The sequence below is a fragment of the Tinamus guttatus genome, unplaced genomic scaffold, assembly GCF_059628265.1.
Source record: "Tinamus guttatus ecotype Peru unplaced genomic scaffold, ASM5962826v1 Tinamus_guttatus_pri_ptg000315l, whole genome shotgun sequence".
In the NCBI taxonomy this organism is placed as follows: Eukaryota; Metazoa; Chordata; class Aves; order Tinamiformes; family Tinamidae; genus Tinamus; species Tinamus guttatus.
This window is the reverse complement of record NW_028288849.1, coordinates 1066305-1078665: the sequence shown is the minus strand read 5'-3', so window position 1 is coordinate 1078665 and position 12361 is coordinate 1066305. Positions and strand designations below refer to the sequence as shown.

General features: G+C 44.8%; 1 protein-coding gene across 1 annotated transcript in view; it reads left to right on the top strand.

Moving 5' to 3' along the window:
- Window positions 1-7583: 7583 nt before the first annotated feature.
- Window positions 7584-12361, top strand: part of ANKRD33B (ankyrin repeat domain 33B) — a 30643-nt gene continuing 25865 nt past the window's right edge. The window contains exons 1-2 of the mRNA XM_088528918.1: window positions 7584-7637; window positions 8814-9185. Coding sequence (XP_088385044.1) covers window positions 7584-7637; window positions 8814-9185 — 426 coding nt within the window. The remainder of the gene's footprint in view (window positions 7638-8813; window positions 9186-12361) is intronic.

Genomic DNA, 12361 nt, shown 5'->3' with positions numbered 1-12361 from the left:
TCTCACAATGTTTGTGATTTGTGAAAATTGCATTATGAAAACATCAAGAAATAAGGAAAACACTGAGTCCCATTTATTTTCACCTGATGATATGGCAATTTATATGACTCCAGGAAAACATTAAATAAATACTCTTCTGGAAGAACACTGTATTTCTGCAGAGATGAAAATGAGTACGATCCTGCTGGAGACAATGAAAGCTGTCACTGCACATGGCAGTGTGCCTGATCAGAATGGAAAATAGCCCCACAGCTATCCTGGAGTTTCTAAAATGTTGTAAAAGTACTCGCATCTTCATCAAGACACTGATCCACGAATCACTGAAATGCTCGCACATAGCTCTTCCAGAGTATTTACCCATATTTGCCTTCCAGTGAAAACCTCTAGTTAATTGTGAGATGGCCTCGTTTGCTGAAATGCAGCCCTGTTATCTCAGGAACAGGCAGGAGAGGGGAAAAAGAATCCCTTTGAGCATGATTCCCTGGACATACATGGAATCACACATTCAAATATCGGGTATTAATGCTGTGATACCATGTAAAGAAGCAAACCCAAGCTCTGCAATCCCTTACTGAAGCAACAGTGTGAATTTCAAATCCATGCAGGCTTGCTGGAGACCACTTTGCTCATCAGTCTAGTTTATATTTAAGAATCTAAACGACCAGTGTCAGAAAAATCCAATACACTAAATATGTGCTTGACTTAGATGTCATAAAATGCCATTAATAAGCTTTGCTGGCCAGCATTATCTTCTAGATAGTGAAATGGATGACCACTTGCAGCCCCTCATAGAGGCTCTGTGTTTAAATCTGTATGCTCAAAGTCACATTACACAGCATTCAGCTGCATTTGAATACTCCCTAGTCTAATTTCAACATATATATACGTATATATATATGAATAATATTCATCTTTTCAACATGATCTGAGATTCTTTGTATCTCATGGCAAGTACATATCATTCCATGCAAGCTATATTCCAAAGCTCTCCGGATGCTCGTAAGAGAGCAGATAATAAAATGAGATGGTACATATGTTATGGCAAGACAGCTTCCCTTTAATTTCTTTGCTTCCTAAAATTAGTTCTACTCTGCTTTTCCATCATTGTTTCTCTAGTACTGAATTACATGAGACAGCAGTGGCCAACTCCCAGTGTGAATTAAACAAAACTGAAATAGAAAAAGGATTAAAAACATAAGATTTCAGAAATAGCAACTGGGTCACATATTAAAGCACTCCCTGGGGCCTGCAAGAAAAAGAATTCAGTACTTAATTCTTTCCTGCCAACTGATGCAGGACAACACTAAGGATAGCTGGGCATGGACCTGCGATACTTCCATGGCTTACAGCAGAACACACAGTATTAAAAAAAATACATTTATTCTTTTTCAGAAGCAGGGAAAGGCTTGAAGCCCCCCCGAGTCACACTAGAAATCAGCAGAGGACTGAACTTTGGTTTCAGATGTCCAAAACAGGCCTCCTACGTGGTTTGTCCACATGGAAAAACACCAGCTAGTCATTCATACCAGTATCAACATGACCTCTTTGGGATTGCATGATTCTACAACAAAGTAAGAGGAAGTACTTTTAGAAAATGTGAGTCTAAGTCATGCTTGGTTCTGTGCATGCAGAAATATTTTGGGGGGGTATTTTGATGTAAAGATAACATTACTTAATTATTTCAGATGACCCAGATGAATGACACATTTTCACAAACCTGTGGGGACCTCTATGCTATGCTAGAGTCTAAAAATAAAAAAAAAAAAATCACATATAAATCCTCATACACACTAAACCATCTGAAAGACAGATATTCCAATAATTATGATCTACTATATATGGGTTTTTTTTCCTTGATCAGTTTTATACACATTCATTTCTTGTGTAGTGCCAGTTTGTTAACAGATGCTAAAACCCAAGATGAGAAAATTAAACTTACCAACTGAGAAGCAGTTTTGTCTCCTATCTTCAATTGAATAATAAAAAAAAGGCAATTGACATTTCAGACAGTGAGTGTTCCCACATCATTGTGTGCATGAGTGTAATATTTTAAGAAATCATATGCAAAGTAAGCAGGAAAAAGAAAAGGCATTTTCAAGTGGAGATTTCTCTAATCCACTCTTTGGGGGTGGCAAAGCCCTGAACAAAGATTTTATGCAAACTTTTTTCCCTCAGTATTTTAATCAAACAGCACATGGACATTTTATTTTTTAATATTTTTAATATGAATATTTTACTTTTTAATAAAGAAACATATGAAAAAAATAACAAAAAAAACCCATCAGATTTCTCCCAAGAAAATCCTTCGGGCATAAATGAAGAGAAACCTGAAAACAGAAATTGCATATAGGAGACTTACTGGAAGCCTCAAGGGTCTTCACTGCTGACATTAAGTCTAGAATAATATGTACTTGAAGAGAGGAGCTACGTGGAAACCCTGTCCATTTCCCATCACTTCCATCTTCCGTTCACTCCTCCACATCCAACTTTCTTCAAAATGTCAAAACAATATATAAAAATGCAGCATTAACATATTTGTGCCTTACCAGGAGCCTTATACAGCAGAAGAACTTCGCAGTCCTGAAGAAACAGTCCAAACTGCTTAAGTAACTTCCTGGCTTCCTCTACTGAAGCTGAGCCCCAGGAATCAGCACAGAGTGGGCAGACTCCTTGTAGCAGCTACTCACTGTCAGAGAACCCAGAAATTCCAAAATATAAGTTAATCTCAAAATCAGAACACCTGGGATAGAACACCTGGGAATTATTTTCAGGCACAGCTAGTAAAAGAAATTCACAGAACAAGCACCAAGTCTTGCACCTCTTGGGTCGCTTCATTGTATTAGCTGGAGCAGAGGCACCAGTGGGTTGGTTCTACTGATCCTTTATGCAGCATTTCCTAAGACTGAGCACCAGCTGGAAAGAAAACAGCAACAGAGAAAGCACTAATATTGAGCAAGATGATTGCTAACACTTCTTGTTCTCTGGCTTCACTTTCATTGCTCAGCTCAAGCCTTTGGTTTCTAGAAAATATGCTGCAATTTCAGCCCATAGGTCATTAGCAGATGTTACTTCTCAGAACTAGTAGATTTTTCTTCACTTCTCACTCCAAATATTTGCCGGAGCTTAGGAAAACTGTGCCTCCGATCCGCCTCCTTCCCTAGACTTCCCCAAGTGGGGCAGCCCTCTCAGGAAGTGCTGCTAGGGTTACATCTGTAAAAGGAGCCCCCTCTCCTCCCATCAGGGAAATATCAGAACTAATGGTGCTTCTCCCTGGGTGCTTCTAATGCACTAGCAGCAACATTTCCCCCAGGATCTTTTCAACGCACTTCCTCATCTGCATCTGGCAGGTCTTCTTCGCTAGATACTGCTACAGCCTACCAAAGCATCCAAATAAAAAAATATATGACTCAGTAAAACAAATACTGAGTTGGATTTACTTGCCTGTGGGACCTGCCAAAAACCCGGGAATTTCAGAAATTAGTCTACTTACCCGCATGCATAAATATTGCATTAAGTTGCATGGCCGTGTTTTTTGAGACTGTGACCAGTCCCACACAAACCAAGACAGAGTCAGGCCAGCAGTGTCTCAAGCTGAAAAGACGCCATCATTAAAAAAAAAAAAAAAGTACCACAGCAGTCAGTGGAAGCAAACTAGGACTGCTTCTCACACCCTTTTCTTTGGTTGTGGTTTAGAGCTTTCCTCGAGCTATGCCTCCAAATTCTGGCAGCTGGCATGATCGTCCTCATCTAAAACCTCGAAGAGGTGAAGCCACGGAGGGTTTGTGCTACTGCGTACTGCTGACCTACCCCGTGATACTCAGCACGGCCAAGTGTCCACCCCATTCGCGTTGCATCCATCTTGGGAGCCTCGTGGTGCCTCTTCTGTGTGTAGGCAGTAGAGTCACTGTTTATGGTACACTTAATTTTGCTGTTACTTTTTGCAGTGACAGTAAAAATGCCATGTCAGGGTTTTCACGGCCCACTAAAACACTTCTTTCCCATTGTGGCAAAAGGAACATGCGCCGTTCAGTGGGAACAGAAGGAGACGAGCGAGGTGGCTGCTCTGCACAACAGGGGATAGCCCTGCTACAAGGCAGTGGGTGACCAGCGAAGCCACCGTGGAAGGTTCTTCCCTGCGTGTAACTGCAGCTTTACAAAACCTCTGAATCACTAAAGCTGCCTAAACTGCTGATTTGTGATGTGAATGTGGGTGATGCATCGGCAGTGTGAAGGCCTTACAAGCTCACACTAAATAAGGCTCAAATTCTCTTGTTCTGTAGGTTTGTAGAGACAGCTAAACGGGAGAGGACAGAAATGCCTTCAGAGTTTCAGAAGTGGGGACATGGACATTGGACTGACAAAAATAAAGCATGCACAGGCTTCTTGTTCATGTCTAATTTCAGGTACTTAAATAATCAAAGCAAACAAAGCCAAATAATTTGCTTTTAAAACTGGAAAGCAGTGGGTTCTGTTCTGACCAGAGCGTCCTTCTACCTACTACTGGTGTTGATGATACCCCTTGCTGTTAAGCCATTTTTCCTTAGGCTAAATCATGGAATATGAGAAGGACTTAACATTCACTGATTCTCCATACTAATTTTACTTTTACACATGGATCTCATGAAAAAAATAATTTATGAACCTTAATGAGACAAACTGGGAGCACCCAATGCTACAGCCATTAGGAAAATCAGTTTGTCCAGAGGAAGCTTTGCCTGCCTTGGGACAGGTAGGATCTGCTCCGGATATTTTAATTTCCTGCCTTGTTAATTCCCAGCAGAAAATCTTGATGAGATGCTGATGATGATAAGGACTAATGACATTGGGTTATTTGCTTTAAGATGATAATTTTGTTTCCTTTGCTTTTATTTCTAAATTTCTGAATACCAGCATTTAATTTCAATGACATTAACCGTTACCTTTTGGAGATGAAACTTTCGAGGCTGTCCTCCTTCCTACAAACATCACATTTTTTTTTTTCAATTTGAAAACATTTACATTTATTCTATGGCCTTTCTTTCTTCACATTGCTTCTGTTTGATTTTCACACTGAAGCAGAAATGAAGAGTTTACCATCTATAAGTTGCCTCCTTGGAAGAAATATGAAACTCGGACACCGTCGATATTACCAACATAACCACACTCATTCATTTCGGCTAGTATTGGTCAGACTTTCTGCAATGGCAGGATGAATGATTGGAATTATTTGGGGAAGAAATGGTAAAATTTCAGTCCATTTAGGTACACCGTGCTGTAGCAGCTTACCGTTCATCATCAAGATACACAGGCATTAAGTAATGTCAACTATAGTCTCAACAGTAGTTGTTAAAGTGACAAATTCAAAGGGAGACCCAGTGTCTGCTGCCTATATCTGACACTTTATTTTGAAAGCTCACAAAATATAGCACTATTCTTTGTAAGAAAGGATGAAAGTGTCAGGCTTGGATGGGAGAAAACAGTTTTTTATCTGCCTGGTCCCTGCAGAATCTCTGCCTCTTTGGGAGGAAATTGGTTCATTTTTGCTTCATTAAGAGGCTGATGAGCTCAGTTCTGAACCTAGAAATGCTATTGTTGACAAAGATAAAATAAATAAATAAATAAGTATGAATTTTCAGAGCCAAAGGTGAGCTTGAGCCAAGGAATGTGGGGAAAACAATCATCATTTGATTCCTGAACTGGTTTCTCATGAAAAGTAGTGGGAAACAGGAGAAAAAAGAATTTAAAAAGGATACATATGATTTTAATGATATTTTAAATGATAGCTACCTCTGGACAACAGAGCTGTAGCATGGTGGCAGACTGCAAGGAGCAGCCATCAGATAATTAACCTGACTTGCACTGTAACTTTTAGGTAAAGTTTGCCTGAATCATTTATGTTGTGGGAAGAGTGTTCGAACTGTCTGCTCGTATCAACTTATTTCCCGAGTTCCCCAACACAGAGCAAAGATCTTTGGGAAAACAAAAGGAGGCTCAGGAGGGGTACGAAGAAGAATCAATATTGTTCAGATCCCTGACAAGTAAGAACAAATCAGCCAAATTAACCTCCACTGAAGACGTACTGGTTGTGCTTCTCTCCACAAACACAGTTGCAGATGGGAAACCCACCTGAAAATCAATAAAGAAGGATACACGACCTGGTAAAACAACATATTTTCTTTCACAGGCAGCAGGAGACAGGTCAAGGTGGGCAAACGCAGGCAGCCTCTGCTGAACCGATGCATTTTCTCCAACTGCATCTTAATTTGCCCGTGAGGAGAGCTCTGGGAGGCAAGAGCCATTAATTCCACCAATACAGACATCAACACGAGCAGCTTCAAAAGAAGGGAAATAGAGAATTGCGTTTAATGCGACATGACTCCGAACGCAAAGCGGAGTGTAACCCCAAGTCAGCCCTGGCCAGGAGCCAGTGCCAGCAGCTCCAAAGGGAAGCTCCGGTGAAACGGTCGCTTGGCAGATTATTGCTCGGCTTTCAGAAGTTAAATTTAGCTGCTCTTTATGCAAGAGGATGACTTCCTGCAAACTTAGTTTTTGGTTAGTGAGGGGATTTTGGCACTAGGGGTGCTTGTTTCCTCATTCCTCCTCCAGCGCCACCTCCATGAGGACGCGGCTGCCAAGCGAGCGCTGTGAGGAGCCAGGTCAGACCTTCCACGTGGTGCTCGGGGCCTCCCTCCTCACACCGGCCTGTGGGTTTGGGACTCACCTCCTCCCAGCCTTTCCCAGATCGGCAGTGGGTATTTGGCAGCTTCAGAGTTAGGATAAAAAGCCATTAATCAGCCACCAAGCACATCAGACTTGGCAAGAGGAAAAGAAGGAATGTCATGCCAGAGCAGCTCTGTCATGAGATGTCAGATAGGAAACAGGCTAAAAACTGAATTTCTTCTCTAGTAATTGTTGTCCCTATCCACCTGTCAAGTAAGCATCAGAAGGTTATACACACACAAAAAACGTATCTTACAAACATTTCTTCCTAAATTGAAATTAATTGGCTTTGTTCCCCCGTAGTTAGATTTTTTTTTTCTTTTGGCTATTGAATGTTACTACAGCCTGCACCTCATTCAATGTATTGCATAGAAATTTTGTAGTAAATCCTCACACACGTACAACTATTATCAGAGGGCTCAGTTCTTATCAGTGAGCTGCATCTCCACCTACATGCTGCTTGATGTGCATCAGGCACACCAGGCATGAGGGCAAGCCAGTACTTTTTATTAGACCAGCATTTATAATTGATAAAATGACAAAATTTGGAGCCCCAAGCCTTCCTGAGCTCCAAGTCTTTCTAGCAAGCTGTGAATGAGACAAATGCAAATGTGCCCAGGGAGCTGCTGCTTCTCCAGGAAAACCACAGTTCTCCCCAACTCCAAGCGATACCGTAAGAAACAGAGTCGCAGCTGGAGCAGGAAACAAAAGGTGAACTGAAAGGAGCCCTGGAGCTTTGGGAATTCAAAAGCAAACCACTTAACAAATTGGCAATAAGAAGAAAAAGTCAACCGTGCAGAGCCGACAGGCTGCGATTAAAGCCAGTGGCTGCAGCAGCTGATCCGTGGGCTGCCCTACACATGAGCCCCTCTTTACCTGTCGAAATGACAGGAGACGGGCAGCATCAGCACCAGCTAGAGCCTCAGAGGTGTCTGGAGGTGAGCAAGCAGTTTAATCTCATTTCTTCCCAGATTAGCCGCTTTGCAGAGGCAGCCAATCGGGGAGCTATTTATTACTAATTCTGATTACTGCCATCCTCCTGCTACAGCCTCCATCATCTCACTGGCTGATGCTCTACAGAGCCTCAAGGGGCCCCAGGTCTTCTGAGCACCTGTGATATCTGCTTCACGTGTGGTTTTCTCCAAAGACTGTGAACATCGGCTCCGCAGGGCCCTTTACTCATCTTTATGTTTGACTTCCAAGTCATGACTTACTTGAAATTAAAAAAATATGTGCATCCTACACTACCCCACCTTGCGCAGAAATGCAAGTTTGTTCATCTCCCTTTTAACTCGGACCCTGGACATTCACCTTTTGAAGCTATATACCCATATATAGATATATAAGGTTCACTTCAAATGCTGTTGAGGAAACCAAATATCCTGTTTTGGTGGCTCAAGGGCATTCTCCACCATTTCCCTGCCAGGGAATTGTGGTAATCCATGATATTGGAAAGGAAAAGGGTTACAGAAGAACTGTGGCAAAGCACTAACTCAGTTCAGGCGCGCGTTATTACCCTCAATCTCATCTTTTAAATGTTTTGTATAAAAAATATGAACCCAACATGTCTGCATGGGGTCAGCAGCGGGTGCTGTTCTGGGAATTGTTGCCAGAAACTGAAGTTCTCCCCCTAAGCATTTTCACTGTGCATGGCTATTTTCCTTATTTTAAATTGCTGCTATCTGTTTTAAGGGATGAATTCTGCACGCTGTGGCCGCATCCCTGCAAACTCCGGAGCGCGCCGCGGCTGTGGGAGGCCGGGGCTCAGCGGCCTCCTCCTCACCGGGCCCAACGCAGGGGCTCTCCCTGCGGGCACCGCTCTTCCCAGGAAGGCACCGAAGCTCCGAGACGGGAACTTGTTGCGGTGGAAGGGGCTGCAGGTCGGTCGGGGCTGCCCGCACGCCGCCCCGGCGCCGCGTGCCTGATGTCAGCGCGCTAAGCCCGAGCCCCAAATCTCCTGCGAGGGATGCGGAGCGGATTAGGGGCCGGGAGGCTGGCGGGGAAGCTCCGCAGGGAAGCGCCGTGCCGGGCGGCGGGAGCGGCGGCGCCAGCGGCCCCCGGACCACCACAGATCCCGGCGGGAAAGAGCCGCGGGGCGCATGGGGCGCCCCTAGGGCGGGAAGCTGGCGGGGCAGCGGGAGCAGCCGGGCCCGCCCGGCGCCGCCGCCGCCGCCGAGGGGCAGGACGAGCCGCGGGACGAAGACGAGGAGGATGAGGAGGAGGAGGAGGAAGAGTGCGAGGAGTACGAGGACTTCTCGGAGCTGCCCGACACGTGCAGCATCGCCTCGGACGACTCCTTCTACCCGCCGCGCGGGCCGGAGGACGAGGACGAGTGCGGCTGGTCGCTGGGCCGCGAGAGCCCCGAGAGCCCCGAGGCGCTGAGCCTCTTCCGCGCCTGCTGCGCCAACAACGCCGTGGTGCTGCGCGCGCTGCTCCGCCAGGGCCCCGAGGAGCACGAGGTGCGCGAGACCGACCGCAACCGGCGGGTGAGCAGCCGCCGCGCGCCCCTCCGCCTGCCCCGGGCCCCTCCGCGCCCCTCCGCCTGCCCCGGGCCCCTCCGCGCCCCTCCGCCTGCCCCGGGCCCCTCCGCCTGCCCCGGGCCCCTCCGCGCCCCTCCCCGCCGTCCCGGGCCCCTCCGCGCTCCTCCAGGCCCCTCCGCGCCCCTCCGCGCTCCCGCGGGTCCCTCCGCGCTTCTCCGCGCTCCTGCGCGCAGAGCAGTGCAAGCACCTGGAAGCGCAAGCTCCAACCCCGTTCCCGCAAAGCCCAGCAGGGCTCGTGAAACTCCTTGCCAAAATTCGGATTTTTTTTTTAACAGTTCTTACTATATTTGGCAGGTGTGACCTATTTTGGGATGTCCTGGCCATGATTTGTGATCTAGTATTTTTTGTTTTTCCTTTTTTTTTTTTTCTTTCCGACTAAGGGAGTCGTTCCTCACTTAGTTTCAGGCATGTTGTTCCCTGGCTGGGAGACATCTCCAGGTCAGAAGGCAAGAAGCTGGAAACAGCTTCCCGGGAAAATACGTAACTGGCCCATTTGAGTAACTCAAAGATTCGCAGTGGTCACTCCGCTCACTAGTATTGTTATTGCTTTTATGTGGCTTGCATGAGCAACCAATCTCAAAACAAAACAAAACCAAAACCAACTGTTCCAGGATTTCCTATTCTGGGTGATGGGATGAGTTCTGTGATGGAAACATTCATAAGAGGAAGCCTGAGAAGCTTTAAGTGGGCAAGTGGCTTGAAAATCCTGGCAAAATCAGTGATCTTTGCTTGGAAAATGATGCAAATGCTTTTGGAGGTCTTTTTTTTTTTTTTTTCAGTGCACTTGGATGTGCATTTGTCCAGACACACATAGGACTATATCTCATTAGAAACTCACCAAGAATCTCTTGAGCTTTCCGCATGATTCCCAGGACTCTGAGGTCAGAGGGAAGAAATAACCCTTTAAAAACCTCAGGGGGAAAGGGGGGATTCTAATTCTATATGTAGTTAATGGTATGCTGGAGTGGGAGAAAATGGTTTAAGAAATTCCTGCTCCTCTTCATCCCAGGCTGCCCATTTCCATCCTCATGCTCCAATTTGTAGCAGTTGTGCCAGGTTTGTGGGCACTATTTGTAGACTATAGCAACCTTCTCCCTAAAAAGGCTTATTTTTAAATCAGATTATTTCCATGATCTCATTTACAGTAAAGCTCCAGAAAAGACCCAAATATTAAAAAAAAAATATGGAATTGGCACATTCTGAGGAGGGCAGCAAAGTGTGGCATGGAGGAGGAAATGAGCAGTGTCTCAAATTGCCTCATCCCAGTATAGTGGTGCAGGACAGTGTAACTTTTCCAGGTGGAAGTGAAAGGGACGGAAACAACCTTTCTGTAGGGAAGCTTCAGCTTCAGGTTTAGCTGCAGTTTTGAAATCCTTGTGGCAGAAAATCAGGTCAAAATCATACTATTTTACAATGATTAGGCCACATCTTTCAGAAAACTTCACCTGACAAAAGAAAAGTTTCACTCAGACCTTTTAATGCCTATTCTGTGGAATGTGTACAGTTCTTAAGCTCCCGCCTCATATAAACCCATTGCACATTTTACATAGACAAAACTCGTCTTCTAAGTCCTATGATATATTACCTCATTAAGCCTTACTGCATTTTTCCAGGAGAATCTTTGAGGCTTGTTTTACAGTGCAAAAAGGGACTGCTGACACCTTCATCCCATTAGGAAATGCAAGTTTATGTTCTTGCCACAGGGCTGTAGAGGAACTACTCCAGAAGGCTCACTGACACTAATTTTCCTCACTTAAAGGTTACTAATTTCCTTTCCTTGAAACTTAACTGTGGCACAAAATGATGTCTGAAATCAAGTTTGGGGCAAACCTGGGAGTTCTTTTTAATTTGGTGTTGTAAACAGATTACTTAAAATTAATACATAGGCAGGGTAGATATCTAGCCAACTTCTGACTGAAAAAAGAATAACTCCTTCTGACGAAAGGACCAAAATAAAACAAGTTATAATTCCATGCTCTTTTGTGGTGATATTTTAGCATTCAGTTTTGAGCTGTTTGACCAGTTTCCATGCGCACTGACCTAACCTGTGACCGCAGCGTTCTTGTGATCCCAGGGGCTTCCCTGATGCCTTGCCATGGAAGGAACTGATCCCTGCACTGTGGTTCTTCTATCTTCCCCTCATTAAGGACAAAGATGTTTAATCTACAAGAAGAAAAGTTAGGTTCCAGTATCACTTCCCACTGAGTTTTAGCACCACAGATAGGCCTTAGGCCTATTCCAAATCTTTGGATGGGGAAGACTCCGTGCATTAGGATAGTGCTTTGTGCAGTTTTGTAGTTCAGTTGCAGCAGTTACTCGGCTCCAAGTGTCTTAGGAGAGGAAGTGGGTCCAAAAGTCCCAAATCCTTCAACTCTGAGCTAGGGCGCAGCAGGGGTATCTTGGTAGTGCTGGATGTTCTGATTCCAGGTTTGGTTCCCAGAGGACCAGTGTCCAGGATCATGGAGGGGCTGGAAGGAAGGGCCGGTATCCCCAGCATCTCCCCACTGGAACCTCTTATTTCTTGTGCTTCTGGTAGCACCCCTTTTTGGAAGTCTGAGATTTGTTTATCTTTCACTTGGTCTGGCTTTCTCTGGGTTTCAGGGGAGGAGTCAAAAGGCTATTGAAATATATATTAAAGTTCACTTTTGCATATGTCGCACAGGAGCTGCTTGCTGTGATATTAATTTTTACCACACGGTGTTGTCTATGTGCTTGGGAATAATATGAGCTATGGAAACAAATATATATAATGCACAAGGAATACAAGGAATCAAAATTTGTATTTAGATCTCCCTAGACATTTCATCAGACTAAAAGATTAGAAATAGCAAAGCTCTGTTAGCCATTTTGGTAACGATTACTTTGTAATAGGGCTGAACAAAGGACGGGTGATTTACAGTAAGACTACCGTGTGTTAGTGCTGCTTCGTTTTCATAAAGCAGAGGGACAGTGAGAAGGAGGAGCCGCTCTCGTGTGACTTTACAGGTGTGGGTTGCTCGTGTCAGAGAAGCCTAGTGCGCATCAGGTGTGTTTTAAATTACATTGCATTAAAGCTCCCTGAGGCTGCTCCGCGTGTTTGAGAGTCTCCCGCGGGTTTGGCAAAGGCTTCCAGAGAGAAGCTG